Source organism: Gavialis gangeticus, unplaced genomic scaffold (assembly GCF_001723915.1).
Source record: "Gavialis gangeticus isolate Ggan-Ray unplaced genomic scaffold, GavGan_comp1, whole genome shotgun sequence".
Lineage (NCBI taxonomy): Eukaryota > Metazoa > Chordata > Crocodylia > Gavialidae > Gavialis > Gavialis gangeticus.
In genome coordinates this window covers 182,856,430-182,875,956 of record NW_017729022.1, presented here as the reverse complement: position 1 = coordinate 182,875,956, position 19,527 = coordinate 182,856,430, and the positions used below count along the sequence as shown (strand labels likewise).

General features: G+C 39.5%; 1 protein-coding gene across 2 annotated transcripts in view; it reads left to right on the top strand.

Moving 5' to 3' along the window:
• Positions 1-19,527, top strand: part of COMMD1 (copper metabolism domain containing 1) — a 219,625-nt gene that overhangs the window by 40,277 nt on the left and 159,821 nt on the right. For both annotated transcript variants that reach the window (XM_019516615.1, XM_019516616.1), the window contains exon 2: positions 12,867-13,148. In XM_019516615.1, the coding sequence (XP_019372160.1) occupies positions 12,867-13,148 (282 nt within the window). The remainder of the gene's footprint in view (positions 1-12,866; positions 13,149-19,527) is intronic.

The window sequence follows — 19,527 nt, the reverse complement described above, 5'->3', positions numbered from 1 at the left end:
AAAAAAAAAAAAAAAAAAAAAAAAGCCAACATTATAGGGGGTTGTATTAAGAGGAGTGTCACATGCAAATCAAGGGAAATGATTCGCTTGCTCTTTTCAGCTCTTCAGAGACCTCACCTAGAGTACTGTGTCCAGTTTTGGGCCCGCCCCCTGCTTCAAGAAGGATGTGGACAGATTGGAAAGTGCGTGTGCAAAGCAATAAAAATGCTTAGGAGCCTGGAAAGCATGACTTATGAGGACAGACTGAAAGAACTCATGTTATTTAGTCCAGAGACTTGGGGGGGAAGGGGACGGGAATTTGATAATAGTTTTCAGATACCTGAAGGGTATTTGAAAGGGTTCCTGTAGGGTGGTACCTATAGGTCGGATGGAGATGGGGACAGGACTAGGATCAATGGCCTCAAACTACAGCAGGGGAAATTTTAGGTTGGAGATTAGCAGAAACTTTCTGACTGAGTGTGGTCAAGCATTGGAATAGAGTGCCTAGAGAAGTTGTGAAATCTTCATCCCTGGACATTTTCAAGAGTAGGTTAGATAGACATTTAGCTGGGACTGTTTAGGAAGGAATGATCCTGCAGGGGGGTGGACTAGATGAACTTGAGGTTCCTTCCAGCCCTATTTCCTATAATTCTATGAGTAGGATTAGTTTGTTCTAACAACTCTTGGTTAGCATAATTAGCTAATGCAGATTGGAAGAGCAGTTTAAAGGGTGCATTTTTCTGGGGTTGAACATGACTTAGTAAATCTTATGATTGGGAGAGCCCACAGTTGATCCAGAATCATGTACATGTATTAAATGTGCAGAGTTTCTCTTAAAAAATGTGTGGAAATAGTGATGAAAGCAATATAAATGTGGGGTTTTGTGGTTGTGTTTGTTTGTTTTTCTTTGATACCTGCTTATAATTGTAAGATATAAGGGTTGCAGTTTCATATAGGTCTGCAAAATGTCTTGTGCAAATGATGCTGCTTTCTGTTGCTTTGAGACTGCAAATCTTTATTAAGATTCTAATTAACAGAAAAATGTGTGTGACTGTTGTAGTATCTGAACAACTTAAGGTCCAAAACAAACGAGAGGAAATCCTTTATCCCCCCTCTCTGCTTTCCCCCCACAGTACATAGTTAACTTGCAGAACTAATTTCCATAGGCCACACACAATAGAATCAGGTTAAAAAAGGGAATCCATTTGGAAGTACTGAATAAAAGTCAAGGATGTCTCTCTGACATCCCTAAACCAATGCCAGTTAATGTAAGGGAGCATATGACAGGGTATAGATCAGTCTAGATGTACCATATTCATATGTTCTTCCTCTAAAGCATCTACTACTTGCCAGTATTGGAGATAGGTTGCTGGCTAAGATGGACCATTGGTCTGACCCAATATGTCAGTTCTTACCTTCTTAAGAACCTTAAGAGTCTAATATTGATGTTTGCCAATAGATCTGATTAAAACAATTAAATTAAATGTTTTTCTTTTTCTAAATAGTAGGAAAATGCTGCCTTATTAAAATGGAGTGCTTAATGGAATTATATGAAAAAAGCTTGTCCAGGATGGGAGGAAGTGGGGAGAAAGTCTGGGGTGTTTGGGTAGATGAGATGAGTCTATATTGCTGTTTAGGGCACTCTCATGGGACCTGGACTATCCATCCAAATCTCAGTATATGCAGTGAGTTAGCCAGAGCAAGGAGTTGAGCCTGTCCCCCTCCTGCCCCACCTCGCTATTACAGTCAAATGACAGTTGTGGGATAGCGTTTTTTCTTGGGCTGTTTAAAAAAATAAAATAATAGAAATGTTCCATTTATGTTCTGTAGTGGAATTAAAATTTCAAAACCCTACAAGTTTTCATGAAACAATGTTTTTTAACCCATCTTATTTTGAAATAATGTGCCCACTGTCCGTTGAACCTTATGAGGTAACTCTGAGGTCGTGAAGTGAGTACAGGTTAGCACCTTCAGAATAAGAGAAATATGTTCTTGTTGCCTACGGAGGATATACATTTTTAAATTTCTCATTTATGTTCAAAAAGCTTTACTTGGAAACTTGATTGCCTGGCCAGTTCTACCAGTGACATTGATGTCTTGGGACATAACATGACAAAGTTTAGCTCTTTGTAAGGAACCCCTATGCACTAATGAAAGTAGTTGATAAATATATAGTTTGACTCCAGTAGAGGGTACTTTCTCATCCATTTTCTGTCTGCTTTATTAAGAGCTTCTTTAGCCCTCCCCCCTCCCCGCCCCCGCAAAAAAACCCCCAACAAAACACCGCAACATTTGCAACTTTTTAGTCCCATGAGTCTATTTTGTGCAGCAAGTGAAACTTGGGTCTTTGTGGGAAAGTGATCTACCACTTTGGCCATGAAAACCAGCTTTCTCCCATGAGAAGCTGAAACAGCATTATTCTCAGCTCTGCTTTTATTTTCTACTCTTGATTCATCTTAAGCAAGTGGTTTTCAACCTTTTTCATTTGTGGACCTCTAAAAAAATTTGAATAGAGGTGTGGACCGCTTTGGAAATTTCAAATGGAGGTGTAGACCCCTTTGAATTGTAAGTGCAGGTAGTCACATACTTTTAATTGATGATGATAATCTTTTGCGAATGTCTTAGACATAGTCTGTGGATCGCCAGGGGTCCATGGACCACAGTTGAAAACCTCTGTCTTAAACCAAATTTATACTTGGTTTGATTGCCCTTTCTTGTGAGAACGCTAACAGATTAAGTGCTATAGTAATAATTTCCACTAGTAACCCCAGTTAATTGCTGCCTCATACTACCTTTAGAAAGGACTACAACTTTTGTCCTTCATGTTTTCAAACTGTGAGCTGAACTAACTTTTGTTTTTAGCTTTATGAAGTGAAATGAGATTAGACATTAAACAGGAGTCCAAAGCAGCAAATAATTTTCCCAGAATGCTCTGAGAAACCTGATAAATAGTGTTCATTATTTTATTGCAAGAGTGGAACATGGAGGGTGAGAACAAGCCCAGTCACTTGACCTTTTCAGGGTAAGGCAGGTCATGTAACAAGTATAACTGCTTCCTGCTTCCCTTTCCAACTGTTAGTCCCTTACAGAGTTTTCTTCGTTCTCTGACCTAGTATTTCCTCTGCCTTATTTGGAGATCTTGCTTGTGACTGTTATCTCTGTTCCCGCTTCAGTTTTCAGAAATACAGTACCCAATGGCCTTGATCTGTTGATAATTTAAAACCCTGAATTCTAGCTCCTGCATGGAGGAATAAAAATGTTTAAATAAACATAGTGCTCGACCAAATGACAATGTGAGAATTAAATGACCTTACAAAAACAGAACCTGGTTGTTCAGAATTATAGAAATGGAGAAGTGCAGTATTTCATTTTTTTTTGAACCAGTCAATCGTGTACAGTGTATAATTAGAGAACTACTGGAAATACATTTTTGTACCTCTACATCTCTTAAATTGTTAGTAGGAATTTATTACAATTGAAGAAGAACTGCTAGCAAAGCTAGAGAGGAAAATTTTAAAGACTACTCAGTTTAATACAGGCCAGGATGGACCAATCCATTCAAATGTTAAAATCTTCATTTGTGACTTTTGTAATAAAATATGCTATTTGGTATAAAAAGTGCATGTCATCTTCTTTACCCTCCCCTTTCATTTGTATTCTTTCTCTGTATCCTGTCAACCTACCTTTGTCTTATCAGGGAAACTCTCTTAGCCCTTTCTTTTCACATGCCTCTGTCCTTCTGATATTAGGCACCATAAACACTATGACAATACCAGCCTGAAAAAGAGACTGTTGTTTTTAGGTTGATAGCTCATAAAGCTTACTTGGTTTTCTTACTATCTGTACAAAGACAGCATTTGTAGAGACCCATCTTGGCTTTAGTTGGTGGACATTGTTCTGTTTTTAATAGTGCATTTGATTGAAACCAAGTGTCAGAACATTCTGTGCTTTATAAGAGCACACCCTTTTGGGGATTTGGAAACATAAGGACAAGTGCCCATGATGCTCACTGTAATGTCCACTTGCATTGTCCTTTGGTACCAAGAATTCTGGTTCTGGTGCCTGTAGCCTGGCAGAGGCAATGAAGGTCTGCACCTTCTCTTATGCCTGCAGTGGCTCTACCACTGGCGGCACTTCTCTTCATAGCCCCAAGGGACTGTGAGCAGTGCCGTGGCAAGGAAGTTTGGCACCTGGGGTAAAGCCCGCAGCAGCAGCCTATTCTCACCCCGTGCACCAGTCTTGGGGGGCACATCTACTAATTTCTTCTTCTAATCCGTAGATTGACCTCCTGAACTTTTCCCCAAAATCCTATTCCTGTGAGAAGCAGAGACATTGTTGTGTACACTGGATATGAGGAGTCCTATCTGCCTAGAACAGGGGTGGGCAAAATGTGGCCTGGGGCTGGATGCGGCCTGCCAGGCCATTCTATCTGGCCCGTGGGGCCCCTAAAAAATTTAGAAAATTAATATTTATCTGCCCCTAGCTGCCTATCATGCAGCCCTTGATGGTTTGCCAAAACTCAATAAGCGGCCCTCTGCCCAAAATACTTGCCCGCCCCGGCCTAGAACCAGACCTGCAATGGGAAAAAAAGAGCACAGTGATTGCCACCCAGAGACTGTCCAGATAGATCTTGGGCTACATTGGGGTATGCCTCAAAGTTGTTAAATTGAACCTACCAGCAGTGGTGGGAGTACATTCTGTGAGTCTTCAGGTAATGGAAGTGGCCTCCCTTTAAAATGTACCCGCAAGCAGTCATCTTCAACTCTTCAGGCACAGGCATGATACCATCGCTGAAGCTTCCACAGCAGATGCTGCTTTTGTCACAGTTGCCCTATGGTTACTGTTTGCCCAGTATGCTGAAACTCATCTTCGGGTTGTCTGGGCACTGATTGGGAGTAACCCAGAGTAGGAAACTGGATGGACAAACACTTGAAGGAGAAAGAGAAGTTACTTGCCAATAACTTGGAATTCTTTGAGAGATGCATGCTCCACATCCTACCATTACATTCCCTCTTCTTTGGAGTCTCATGTCATAGGATTCTGCAATTGAAAGAAAACTGTGGAGCAGGAAATATGCCCTCTCCTTTATATCCTAATAGCATGAAGAGGAGCACGGCGTGTAGCCGCTTGATGGGTACTGCTTGGGAGAAGGTTTCTGAGGCACACTTGTGCCCACAGTGAAATGTCTGCATGGACAGTGCACTTCAAGGAACTTGACTTCCTATTATTGGCTTGCATGAATCAAATGTAGTAAGAGGTACTTTTCTAACCTTCCGTGCAAGTAGAACAAATATTTTTTGTGATGCTTCAGTAGATTAAAAAAAAGAAAAATCAAAAGAACAGTTTAAAAACCTATTACTTTAAGTGTTTTGTAAAGATAACTAGTGATTTCTGAATAAGGTAACTACTTTTTATTCAAGAGATCACTTGTCACATTCAAGAGGTGTAAAAAAAGAAGTGGAGGGACTGCCAGGCCATTGCATCTAATTTCCCTTAATGCCTACCCTCTCAGGAGAGCTGTTACTCTCAAATAATTTACATGAGGACAACCCGCCAAATATTTGAAAACCTTCTTTTTATCTGGAAACGTGGGAAAGTGCACTGGGCTAACATTCAGGACACATCTATGGGAAACAACTGGGTTATATGGAGATGGGTATATTAGCAATCCTTGGGAGAGAGTCTCGTTATCAGCTCTTATAAAGAAGGGTTGGAAACTACAGGATTGGAAAGATGAGGGAGGATATTATCTGCATATGAAGAGGTGCTCTGCTGTTTCTCCCCGTTCAAACTGTCAGTTAAAGCCAATGGACACGAACCTGCTTGTTAAATGGTTTAACCACAAAAGGACCCCTGAATACCACTGTACACAAGGGCAACGAGAACTGTGTAAATCTCACTACTATTTCTCTCTGCTTTCACTGGCTATACGGTACAAATCATATGGAAGCTGCATGCTCTAAGAAGAGCCAAAGATAGGCTTAGTGTTTGTTTGACTTCCTGTAGAGATCCTATTTCAAGAATATTTAATGAGGCAAGTGCATGTTTCCTTCATGTCAATAGGGATTGGCTGTAAGTAGACATACTGATTTGGCCCAATACATCAACATAAGCAAATGCAGTTCTGTTCATCCAGACAGCTGTCTTCTGTCGAGATTTGATGTATGCCATTATCCTGCCCATACTTAGTTTATTAGATGCCTTGTAAAAGGTTCTTAAGTTTATATATGTCTAAGAGAAGCCCAATTAAACTATTTGGGACAAGGTAACAACCTCTCACCCTCCTGCACAAGAAACCTTAAAAGGCAAGTTTATTAACATGGTACATGGCACTGAATTGTTTTTGTTTCTCTGTGTCTTTGATTTCATTGTGCTAAAGATTGGCAGCAATTTGCAGTTTTGAGGGTTTACTACAGAAAATGTCTACACATCCAGGCATGACAAATTGTTGGAATCCTTCCATAACTGTTGACAAGTAAAGTTTTGTTTCTGGAAACTAAGGGTGTTTTCCCAGTGGATTTTCCCAATTGTTGTTCTTCAGTAGTATTACATGCTTGTCAGACTCTCTTTTGCAGAAAAGATAATGATTTTAAATCTATATTTCCTGTTTTTGTACACCAGTCTAATGGCTCTAATGAAAATTAAGCAAATACAAAACTCTCCAGATTATCAAATATTGTTCCATTAAGGAAATGGTATTTGAAATAACATTTTATTGGCTGACTTATTGTAGAAGTTAATGGAAATATATTGAAGGTGAATGAAAGGAAAAGGCCATTTGAGCAAGCTGTTTCTTACTGTTTGTATTTAATTATCTATGTTCTTACAAAGCAAAGCTGGCCAGTTTGTTCAGGACAGGGTTTTGCATGCTCCTAATATGGTGTGTGATGCTTTCTGTAAACAGTTTTTGTTTACATCTTCCTCTCAATATAACCTATTGTAGAATTTCTAACAAAAGGCTGCTAAACCTCTGAAAATAATCTAAATAATTTGCAATTCAGTTGTGGAATTAGCCTGTTGCTGTGTTTGGTTTAAATACTGCTTTTCTTATTCTTTTAAGTACACAGTCAGACCTCAGTAAAATACGTGTCATTTTGCCTGCTTTAATAGAGTTCCCTTCTGCCCTTTTCTGCTTAATAAAACTATTTTTATATTGGAATAGGAGATGCTTTATTTAAACTTTGTCCATGTCCTGTCCATAAAAATGGAATTCAAAACCAAAATAAATATTTTTTTCACTTGTGGTTTAATTTGAACCTAGTCTTTATCTATGCCCATCGCTGAGTGGCAAAGTACTTGCCTGTGTCTGCCTCAGAATAAACACAGCAAGTCTTACCTACACAACAAAGTGGCTCAAGATATTGTAGTAGGTCCCATCTACATAATAAAATGCTACAGGACCTGACCAGTTAAAATGTAGCTTTATCTTGCACTCCAGGGTGTGGCTTTTTTTTTTTAATCATATTAACTTCAGAAATTAATGGAGCCTGTATGATTAAATGAATTTTTTGCCTTTTTAAAATCACAATCAAGACTTCACTATTTCTAGTTATTTTGCAAGACTAAAATGTGTATTAAATATGGTGATTGCTGCAGTGTTATTTGTAGTGTAGAGAGGTCTTTGGAGTCTTGCCTCGCTGAGCACTAGAATAGTATGTTAATGTCAAAATAAAATATTGATTTTTGTTGTTGTTTTTGGAGCCTGTATTACTCATATTTGTACCACCTGAAGATCCCAAATGAGATCAAAGCTGCACTGCCTACTGTACAGATACCTGCAAGGAGACAGCACCAAGCCCAAGCTTTATATAAAATAGACAAGAAAGGGAAATGAAGATGGAAAGGGAAACCAAAGCAAAACAGAGCTCAAGTGACTTGCCTAAAGTCACTTAGCAGAGCCAGAACTAGAACTTAGTTGTCCTGGTTCTTGTTCCAGGATCTTAAATGTTAGATCCTGTGGTGGCTGTTGGAAGGTTTAGAAATGTTGTAACTGATTAGGATAATACATGTTAACTTCAAGTATAATTTACAACTAATGGTTCAGATTCTGTTTTCTCTCTGGCGATGTTCGCTTGGGGTTCTCTGAAGTATGAAAGGTATGAGAGCAAACAATAATTCCACTATGTAACCTTTCAGAGTTTCTTCTTAACACCTGTGCTTGGTATGCTGTACTCAGGAAAATGAACACAGCTTTCTTAAAATATATTGGTTGTGTAAAGGAAATACTCTTGGAGGAATAAACACACATTTAATGCTCGTGATAAATGTTAGACAATTTAATATAGCACTGTTATCTAGTGTTGTAAGTGAGCAGCAGTCTTTTTAAAATTATTGTAACAGTTTGTCTTTTTTGTTCTCAAATGTTTTTTTTAGGGCAATGTGGTTTTTTTGAAGGGAAAAAAAACCAACAGAAAACAACCTAGCTTTGTAGGTCAGCAACCCGCCCTTTAAAACATAACAAACAACCCTTTCTGGTCATTATGCTTACATTGTAAGGAAACTAAAGATGACACAAGCCCCTATGCACACTCATCAACTTTTAAGTCTCTGCATATAAGATTTGCCATTTTTGCCTTGTTTCAAATTAGATATCTGGTTTGATTACTTTCACAGTGGAGGATGAGCCTTTCTGACGTCTACCAATTGTGTAATGCAGTATAGTTAGGAAATGGTATGATGAGACTATATATTTTATTTACCTGAATCCAAGGTGACCCTGAATTTAAGACATGCACATAATTAGATTCTATAGATGGAAAATTATAAAAAATTTATAATTTTCCATGTATAGAATCTAATTAGTAGAAGGTCATCTTAAATTCATACCTCCAAAAAGCAGTGTGGGGTGGGGAGAGGTTTGACCCTTGCCCCCTCATTCCTCTAACTGCCCCCCTCCTCTCCTGCTCACTACTGTTGCCTGCCTCCCCCACTCTCTGCCCACCTTCCCTACCTTCTACAGAAGTCTTGCTGTGGATCAGGGCACTCAAGCAGTGATGGCTCTGCCCAAGCCCAGCCCATATTGGCCAGAGAGACGTGATGGCAGGTCCTGGCCAGGCCAGGTCCGGGCTGGAGGGACTGGAGTTGGAGCAGAAGGTAAATGGTAGAGGGGGAAGCTAAGTGGTGACAGGAAATTAAATGAAGTGAGGGGACTGATGTGGGTTGGTTCAGTGGAAGACAAGCTGAGGGTAGTTTAGGTTCGTTGGAAAGGGCTATATAGATATATTCGCAAGACAGGTGTTGCCACAATAGTGGAAAGGAGAGACCGTAGTCAAGGTACATGGACAGGATATTGGTAGATTTTGCAGCTTGGCACATGATCATGAGTTCTGGCGGCAGGAGGTAAAAATCACTAATTTCTCATGGGGAATGGCAAGAAAGAAAATAATGATGGTGGATTCCTTTCTGATCTATTTAAGCCCGAGGAATATTAGGAAATTGAAAATGGTCAGTAATGCATGCCCAGAACCAATGCTGAAAATGATTTAACTGCTAGAGTTGATGGAGTGGGGAGAGGAGACATTTTTCAAAGCCTCTGAGTATCAGGACATTTCCACTAATGGTGCTGAAAAAGTTTTTACTCTTTGGCAGTGATCCTATATGCATGAACGATTGGTACAGGGAGAGGAAATATACTGATGAAGACTAGAGGCAACTATCTACTTCTAATATGATAAAGGGCTTGGTCCATCTGTCTCTGTCTGTAACGCTCTGGAGCACTCTGATTGGTTACTGAAGCAATCAATCAGAGTGCTCCAAGAGCATTATGGACAGGAGGTGGCGGCTGTGTGGTGGAGCGCCACCATGACGGTGGCGATGGCATGCGGAGGCGAGGCTGGCACCGCTGGCCTCGCCCTCCCCTGCCACGTTTCTTCCCCCAGCCCTGGGGGAGGAAACGTGGTAGTGGTGTGGGGTGCTGTATTTGCATATGCAGGGGGTGGAGGCGAGACAGGCTTCCCTCACCCCTGCTCCTGGGAGGCAGCATGGCAGGGGAGTTAGGGTTAGCAAACTCTCCCCCTTTACTGCTGCCTGCCCCTGCCCCTCCTCCCTCCCCCCTGTCATTCCTAATACTGGCAGAACCCTAAATGGTATCCTGCTTTGCAGAAAGTGAGAGGAAAAATCACAACTGGGAATGTAGAAGATATTTCTCTAATTTAAAACAAATCTTATTGCCTAAATTAAGATAATAACTAAAACACTGCAAAAAGGTGTATTTACTGTTATGTATTCTGCTTGATTATTGAATAGGCATTTTTACAGGTTCCTGAAAGAACTGCTTGTTGTGAGCTGTGTGATCAGAAACATGTTCCACAGCAGAATTAAATTAAAACATTGTCTCAGACTTGAATTGCCATTCCTGTATTAATAGAGCAAAATTTGTGGTTATTAAATAATGTATTATACAAGTAGCAGAAATAATTCATATGCCAAAGAAAACAAAGACTTGTCAGCCACTTAAATTGTCAAATTTGGTTCTCTGTAACTTTTCAGCTACTGTCTTGTCGCAAAACAAAATACTGTTGAGTGATGATAAAGAACATTAAAACAAGCTAATTGGTGCATAGCATTTATTGAATGCCCTGGTTTGATATTCTCTATTGGAACTTAAGAGTATTTTAAAGAGTATAGGCTAATAGTAGTTATATGTGGTTATATACATTGAGAATAATTGTGCCCTCATCTTCCAAAATTAAAATCCTTCTCAAGAATTTTTAATCTAAAGAATCTTCTGGAGGGTAGTTATATTTTCAAATTGAGATGTTTACTAGTTTTTAAAAAATTCTGAATATATCAAATATTAATTTTGAATGTTATATCCTGTTTACAGTGCATCTGATAAATGGCTAAAGAAAAGCTCCAGCCAAGTTAATGCAATACAGTTTTTATAAACTGAGTGCAAGCAAGCAGCAGGAAAAACAGTAATGTTAACTGGTCTGCTTCAGACCTATAGAGCATGATTGTTCGTTATGCTGTTAGGTTTTCTTCCTCTGATACAGTAACATTTATGGTAAAAGGAACTACAGACATGCTCTCGGCATATATGAAAGTAGGGAGTTGTTTCTTTTTTTAATATAACTTACATTGCGCCCTACATAGCAATCAGACTGCTGACAGCATGTGCAGTGTAGACAAGTTAACTGTGCCACACAAACTTTACGGTTTAACACAAGGAAATCAGAAGGTATTCATGTGTTCAGTAAGCTTCTTCTCTGGGACCCACTTCAGCAAAGTATACTGGGTCTGTAGTATTCTGCAGACCCAGTATACTACATGGATTGGCTCAGCGAGCTTTATCTTGCTCTGTTTATAACTCTCTCTCCAGTGCCCTTGACCTTGGAGCAGAGTTCATGGTTTCACAGCATAGTCCCTTCCTGTGAGGAATAGGTGGCACAGCTGAAACTCTGAATTATTTCCTCCTATGAACACCTTTATGCAAGGTGCCTTAAATCAGGGCTGTCCAACTTCTGAGTGGCTGGGGGCCACATGCTGTTCAGGCTCCCATCTGGTCTCCCATACCCCCACAGGAGCTGTGTGAACTCCCCAAACTCTGTTGGTGCATGGGCTTTGCAGACTCCCCAGCCTTTGCAGGCCATATTGCCCCACCCCCATGAACAGGACCAGGAAGTAGAAGACAGAGGAGGCAGTGGAGAATGCTGTAGCTGAGTGGGAGCGTACGGGCTACTCAATAACCCCTTGCAGGCCATGAGTTGGGCCATGAATCGGACAGCCCTGGCTTAAACTTTACTAGATTTAGGTGCAGGTATTGGTATATGAAAATGCAGAGTGGTTGTGTTGAAGCCCTAGTCAAACCCTACAATTTGGTTTGGAAGGGTCAGTATTATGGCTTTTTAAATTAAAATCCTAAAGATCACTTGTGTAGGATTAAAGTTTCTACAGGAACTTTGGATTTTCTTCTTTCAGATGTCACTTTTCAGTCCTGAACACACTGTTCTAATTTGACTTAAAAGGAACAGCTAATGCATAAATCAAAAGAACAGTAAATTATATTCTAGGTTATATAGCTAGAACTCCCTGTATTTAAGTGGGGGAGGGAGGGACAGAAGGGTCTAATTGTAAGGGGATACTTCCTTTCATAGCCTAGACATGACCCCAAAATGACTAAGCTTCAGCATGCCAGTGTGTGCTGACAGGGCTAAATGACCAACTAGGGCTCCCTTACAACCTACAAATGTGACATATATTTAACAGAATCCATTGACACTTTGCAGCAAGCTGTAGTTAAGTGTAAACATTACAGGTACAGAGTGTGAAAGAACTATAATAGTTCTTTAAATAGTGTGAAACATTTAGAAAACATGTGGAATGAAGGCAGGTAGAAAAGATATGTGAAATAGCTTGTCTTGTTTGTTGGATATTTTGAAGACTTGCATTACTTACAATGCAGATACAAGATAGATTCATGACACAGTAATAATGTTTTCAAGTCTCAGTTCCTTGTCCAGTAATGTGGAGATGGAGAACTCTGGTAACATGAGTGCATGACATAATGAATTGGGATGTCTTCTTGCATTTCAGTCTTAGCTGGAGATATGCTGCGTGCTCCCCCGATTCTTCCATTCCACAGAAAAGTTCCATCTGCTTTCTGTTACTTTCTTCCACAAATATATCTTTTCTGGGAATGATCTTTGTTTCCTTGCTACTGCTCCGTATACAAATATATCCCTCCAGCTATCTTGATATAGGAAACTAGGCTATGTGCTGGGAGAAAGTTACACATTTTGCTGGGGTATTAGATTCTCTGCACAATTCTTTTAAAGAAATAAGTCATTAAAAGTCTCAAAATGCATGGATGCACTTTTCTTTTAGAGCGTTCCGTTTAGATTTTTTTTTAAAATTCAAGTAACCTTTTTTTTCTCTTATTTTTCCAGTCAATAGCCTCAGCAGACATGGATTTGAACCAACTGGAAGCCTTTCTTACTGCCCAAACCAAAAAGCAAGGAGGTATCACAGCAGATCAAGCAGCAGTCATTGCAAAATTTTGGAAAAGCCACAGAACAAAGATTCGAGAGAGCCTGATAAATCAAAGCCGGTGGGACAACACCTTGAGAAATGTGAATTGGAGAGTAGATTTGAAGTCACAGTCAAGACACATTGATCAAATAAACACCCCTGTTGCAATAGTTGAAATGGAGCTGGGGAAAAATGGGAAGGTGAGTTTTTTCCGTTTATTTTATAAAGTTTGATTTAGGGATGTATGCATACGAATGTACAACAAACCATTTTGCCTATAGATTAATGTAGTGCATCCAAATCAGATCCGTATGCTGGTTAAATGCAGCTGTTTAATTCCAGTTTCTCATTGTGTTTGAACCTTTTTGCACCCTCTTTGGGTCTTCCCCTCCATTAGTCCATAATTTAGATCTCAAATCCAATTACTACCCCTACTTAATTTATATCCTGAATCTCTGAGTCACAGAAGGCAAACAGTTACTGGGCGTTTCTGGTTATGTTAGAGCTATTCTGAAAGTTGTTTGCTATACAAATAATATGCTAAAACTATAGCAAGTTACTCTTATCTTTTAAACAAAAGCAAGTGTTAGAGAGATTGCCAAGAGGCCAGCTCTTCTGTGTAGAATGAACAGGGAAATTCAGTTTTAACTTGCTGAAGACTGCTTTTACTTTAGGATTAGACATGCTTAAGAGATTTGTTCTTTATATAGTATATTATTTATCATGAAGTTACGGATATTTCTCAGAGCTTTTACTGTTTTATGTAGTCAAGGTCTGTTTGAAGGAGATGGCTTGACAGAGTAGCTGCTGAAAGCCGGAGTTGGGATTCATTCTTTTCTTTTCATCTTTTTTTTTGAAGCTTTATGATTCAGATAAATAGATAATCAGTTTCCATAATGTAGATACTTATTTTCTTGAGAGAAGAAATTTGCTTTGGTATCTCTTTCTTTTCAGCATATTTGAAAACCTTGGAGCTTTTACCTAAGCAGCACACTGTTAGTAGTTTCTACCAATCACTGTTTGGAAATCCTTCCTTTTTTGTGTCTTTGTGACACAGCATTTAGCAGAATTCACAGATTTGCTGGAATTTGATGTGGCTGTGCTGTGAGCACTTCTTTTATGGCCTTAAACTTGCGACCTCTGGGCTGTTGATCATTTGCCATAGCACCTGCAGCATACCAGCTCCCGTTTGGAAATAACACTCTATTCAGTATGGGTTTGGTAAGAAATTTTAAAAGACTGCAAGGATTTAATTATTGTTTTAATGCAAAATGGAGCCTGTGATAAGCATACCATGCTGTGTTGTGCCCTTGCTTACTTTTGTGTAGTCATGTTGATTTAACTGGCATTGCGGGAGACCAGAATGTGATTTTAAAGGTGTGCAAATAAAGAGTGAGTACAGCCTCTTCCAAAGTAGCATTCTGTTTGCTTTAACAAATGGCATTTTGTATGGGAGACCTTATTTATTCAGTCCAGCTCTTTGGGTTTTTGTTATCTAGCTTTTCAAGTCTTTTCTAGAGCACCCATCCCTATATGGGTTGCTGCCCCTTCTCCATTTTTGCATTTCTACAGTGTGTACAATGTGTAAGGTATAACGCATTTCTTTTCTATTTTCAGTAATGGTGAAGGGTTTTTATTCAATGTCTGCATTTTAAGATGGCAAATGACAAAGAAAAAACTCAACGTTATAAACAAGTAAAATGCAGAACTTTTGCAGTTTCTCATAAAGTTCTTAATTCTTGTTTTTTCCTTTGTAGATTTCTGCGACACACAATAATTCACACTTTTTATCTTGCTGGTAACGGAGGGGGGAACATAAAGGAGGCAGATAACAGGCGTTTCTGAGAAATATGATCCCTATTTTAAAAAAGAAAAATCACAGCAAAGTATTCAATTTATGTAAAAAATATTTAGTCGTTGCCCACATGAATAATCTTAACAATTTCATTTTGTATTTTAGTCATATTAAAGGCAGGGGATTTTGGAAATATGCATTTTTAAACTACCCTGAGGTCAAAATCCATTATGCTCAGTGAATAAAAGGCTACTCAATATAAATAAAGGTATTGGAATCTCACCTTTAAGAATAAGCAAACAAGGATTAATTAGGCTTCTTATCATTTTGGAAAATTTGACTCAGAATTTGTATATATTTATAAATATTGCTTCAGAGAACTTTAGGGTTTGAGTTTAAATAGGGTTGTCATTTTTCAGGGGTTTGTTCTTAATTGCTGATTGTTACATTAATATTTTGGCCAGTTAGAAGTCCTTGGTACTTTCTTTTCAATTATCAAAATACATACACTGGTGTCTGTCCATAATTTAATAGATAAACCTGTTTTTCCTCAGCTATAAAAAGACTGAAGGTATATTTGATTTGATCTGACAGATTTTGAAGGATTCTTCTTGAGTCTGTTTGAGAGCTTGCAAATGACTAAATTATTCAGAATGAAGCGTTTTCATGTGGACACTTGAAAGCAGGGGACATATGTGTGCTGATGTGGAATGCATTGATATAAATATTTTATTTTGTTTAAACAGAAGTAGTGAAAAGATCTGTAGGAAGTACATCCTTCTAGAATTAATATCAGTCAGACAGATGCTGCTTATTTTTTTTATTTCTGGAACTAACCAGAATTTAGGATAGTCCAGGGCAGTGTCAGATATTGTCTGCTTTAAAATTGTAAATACATTCGTAACTTTAACTTTTTATGGGTTGCTGTGTTTGAACTTAAACATGTCAGTTGTCTTATGACTGAATTTTTTAAAGGAATTAATAAGCAAGATGGCTCTGCTGAATAATAACACAGGACCAAGTAAAACGTGCTGTGTCAAACTGTTTTAATGTTTTTGGATTTGTGTATGCATGTAATTGAAATACATTTATAAATTTAATAAGACTATCTTATATTCATATGTGATCCTTGGGACCTCTGACAGTGTGGGAAAAGAGTGCCCTCCTATAGCCAGGTACATATACCGCTAACATATGATCTCAAAATGAGAAATATGTCCAGTCCAAAATCACAGTTACTAATATTCTCAAAACTTTCAGAATTTTTAATTTGGATCTTGAATTTGCATCATGGCCTTTACTCAAGTGAAGACTTAAGAATGACATTTTAAAGTTTCTTTTGTGCCTACAGAATGTGGCTGTTGCCTGACTTAGGTTTTTCAAAAGAGCACAGACAAGTTTGCTATCACCATTCAGCTTCACTGACCCCTATTCCTGTATGAATCTGACAGAAAATTGCCCTCTTGCACTTGCTTCATTGACTTGTTTCTTTATCTGCTCCTGACATTCTGCATTCATTACACTGGTCCTTTTTTCTTTCCTTGCCAACAGCTCATCCTTTTCCATACAAGAACCTTATCTTCTGCAATCTGAACAAGACTTGTCTCTCTTTTCAGGGTTTTTCATATTTTTCTCTTTGCTTCTATTTCATTCTTCCTTTATCAGTTACTGCTAGTTTTTTTTCCTTTAAAGCCTTTTCGTATACAGTGTTGGTGATCCAGAAGTAAATGTTATTTTTTGAATCATGGGTTGCTATTAAACTTTGAAGCTGTGCAATATATACTTAAACTTGCTTTATGGCTTATGCATACTTACCTTTTGCTTGGACACCCTTACTGGGCTACTTTTCTCCTTATCTAATGCTCAAAACCATTTGGGCTAAGTACAGACATTCAAAAAGCTTGAACCTGTATTGATTCTATCTTTGCAGGTTAGTTAAACCTGAGTATATCGAACTGATTTGCAAGTGAATAGATATTCACTTTTGATTCCAGAAATGCAGCCACATGCCTGCAGTGGCTCAAGCTAGAAGCCACTGAGGGCACTAGAGCAAGCCCTCCCTTCCCTTCAGCAGCTGATGCAAAGCTGGAGAGAAGCTTACTGGGGGGCCTGGGGGTGGGGCATGGCCAGGACCTGGTAGGCTGCTGAGTATGATTCGAGAGGGGTTTAAACCCTCACCCTGGCGTGCAGGGACCCCAGTCGAAGTGTGCCTGAGGAGGGGACGGGATAGCGGCCCTTGCCAGGTTTGTCTCTGAAGGAGGGGGATGTGGCGAGATACTGGCCAGGGCAGCAGCCTCAGGCAAAGGCGGAGGGGGATTAAACTTTCCCATTCCCCTTCTCTCCCATGGGCATGGGGACCCCAGCCAGGGTCTACCCAGTTTTCTGCCCCACTGGCCTCTTGTGTGGCAGGGACACGGCCAGACCTGGCAGCATGACCAGACTATCCGCCTCCGTCACCCAGGGCTGGGGCTGCAGGTGCTGCTGAGGGTGGGTGCGGGGGTGGGGGCTGGCTTGGGCTGGGCCATGTGGGCAGGGCCCTTCCCAGCCAGCTGCAGCTTGGGTTGGGGCCGCAGGAGCTGTGCACCTGGATTGCACCTGGCTTCCAATGCCCAGACCGGGCAAAATTGCATAGGAGGGTAAAATTCACCTTGATGATTTTAATCAGTTTTCCTTTTACTGAAGACAATTATTTGTTTCCAGACAAATTCTTTTTTTTCTTCTTTTTTTTAAATAAAAAACAAATGCCAAGTATAGGTGATACCAACTAGTCACTGCACAGCTGAGGGTTCAAAAGGCAAAAATACTATTCACCACTTGAGGGAAAACCAAATCTAGCATGTCATATGCTATATGGGAGTATTACACAACAAATTGTAACATGCCAGATATTAAACCAGTTTCTCTGGATAAAAATGGCATCTCAGCTGCAATTAAGTTGCTTGTTGGAACAACAGCAACTTTTTAGCATGGAAGTATCCTGTGATAATTTTAACATATGGCCAGTTGGCAGGTTACAATTTGTTGCATGATACATTTGTTATGTGTTACATGTGAGTAATGGTTTGCCAGGGGCCTCTCTTGCTTGCAGTCCACTGCAGTGGAGAGTCCATGAGTAATAAGATAAACTTTGCAAACCATTGTGGTTTAAGCTCTTGACAACTTCCTCTCTATCAGTTTCTAGCACATGTGAGAACATAGAGCTCTTACATTTTAACACTTCACACTGATGAAACTATACAGAATTAAATCTATACAATGTATTGATAAATTTTCCTAGTGGTTTATCTGTTTATCACTGCAATATGGCTGTTTCATGTGAATTTCTTGGGATATTTATATTTACAGTAACTTTTTATAGAAATGGCACTTTCCTGCCTATGGGATTTTAAGAACAGTATGTTTTATGATAGAACCATATCTTTCCCCTTATTGATGTGATAACATATCTGCAAATACAGTATGTATTCTCCACCCCTAAAAATCTCTGAGGCACAGGTTGGGAAGCTGTCTTGGCTTTCTCAATTAGAGGAAACAAGGTGTCTCTTTTGAAAATGGTCTGTTTTGGAGCTAAAAAATAATTTTACAAAGCTATTGGAATAAGTTTGCCGTGCCAAGTGTATACAGTTCAAAAGTGGCTTAATACCTACCTAATGGAGGCCTTATAAGCAATAACCGAGACTTACAAAGTAGAACAATAGTAAATAAAATCTGTGCTTCTGTGATCTTAATGTAGTTTGTGTGAAATTTACATACACCCAAATTTTATGTTGAGGTTAATAGAAGTTAACTCTTTCTCATTCTGTTTCCATAACGCAAGACTAAAGGATCCAGGAATGCATAGATCTTTATATGAGCCAAAAACTTTCTTATGGTTTAGAATAGACAGTCATTACCTTATTTTCTTGTATAGCATGCACACATCCCCCAAAAAATCAGCCCTTCAAAGCTGGGGTGCATATAAGTGGGGAGGCTGATTTTTCCACCGGGGGAAGGCGCCTTCCCCCCTTTTTGCTGGAGTAGAGGGTAGGATAGAGCAAACAGCCATTAGAGCTCATGGCTCCCAAGACAGCTGCCTTTTTTTCCCTGGAGCAGATTCCCATTTTAACTCTTTCAAAGCTGCTGTTGAGGCAATATCTTTTGGCTTAAGAGCCATGGAGCCAGCTGAGGGTGAGTGAGCTGTTGCATGAAGTCTGTAATATCTTAATGAGTCTTTTGGTGTGGAAACAGCACTTTATTATTTCTATAAAATACATAAAAGTGTATACAGTAAAAACAACAGCCTTACTGCTGCCTTTGCAAGGGTCTAGGACCTAGCCTTGTTGTGTTCCTTCTGCTTCCCCCAGGCTGTCTTCAAGGATGTCACACCTCCTGGACACTCGCACAGTCAACCAGAATTCTGGGGAAAATTTTTTTTTCTACATTCTGCCTTCCAAAAAACAACGTGCATTTTTATTTGTAGGTTGTAGTATTCACAAAAAAGGGTAACATCATTCATCTATAGATTTTTCTGTACTTTGTGAAAATTTATGAGCCAAATTCTAATCTAATTTGTTTAAAATCTCCTCAGCATAACAATGACTGTAAATATACTAATTATAATCACAAACTGTTAGAACAGGCTTGTCCAACATACGGCCTGCGAGCTGCTGTGTGGCCTGCCAAGCCATTTTCTGTGGTCCACGGGGCTGCAATGCGAACCCCTTGTCCCTCCCCCAGCCCCTCAGCAGCTTAATGGCTGCTGAAGGGGTGAGGAAGGAACAAGGTTCCCACACGCACCGCGTCAG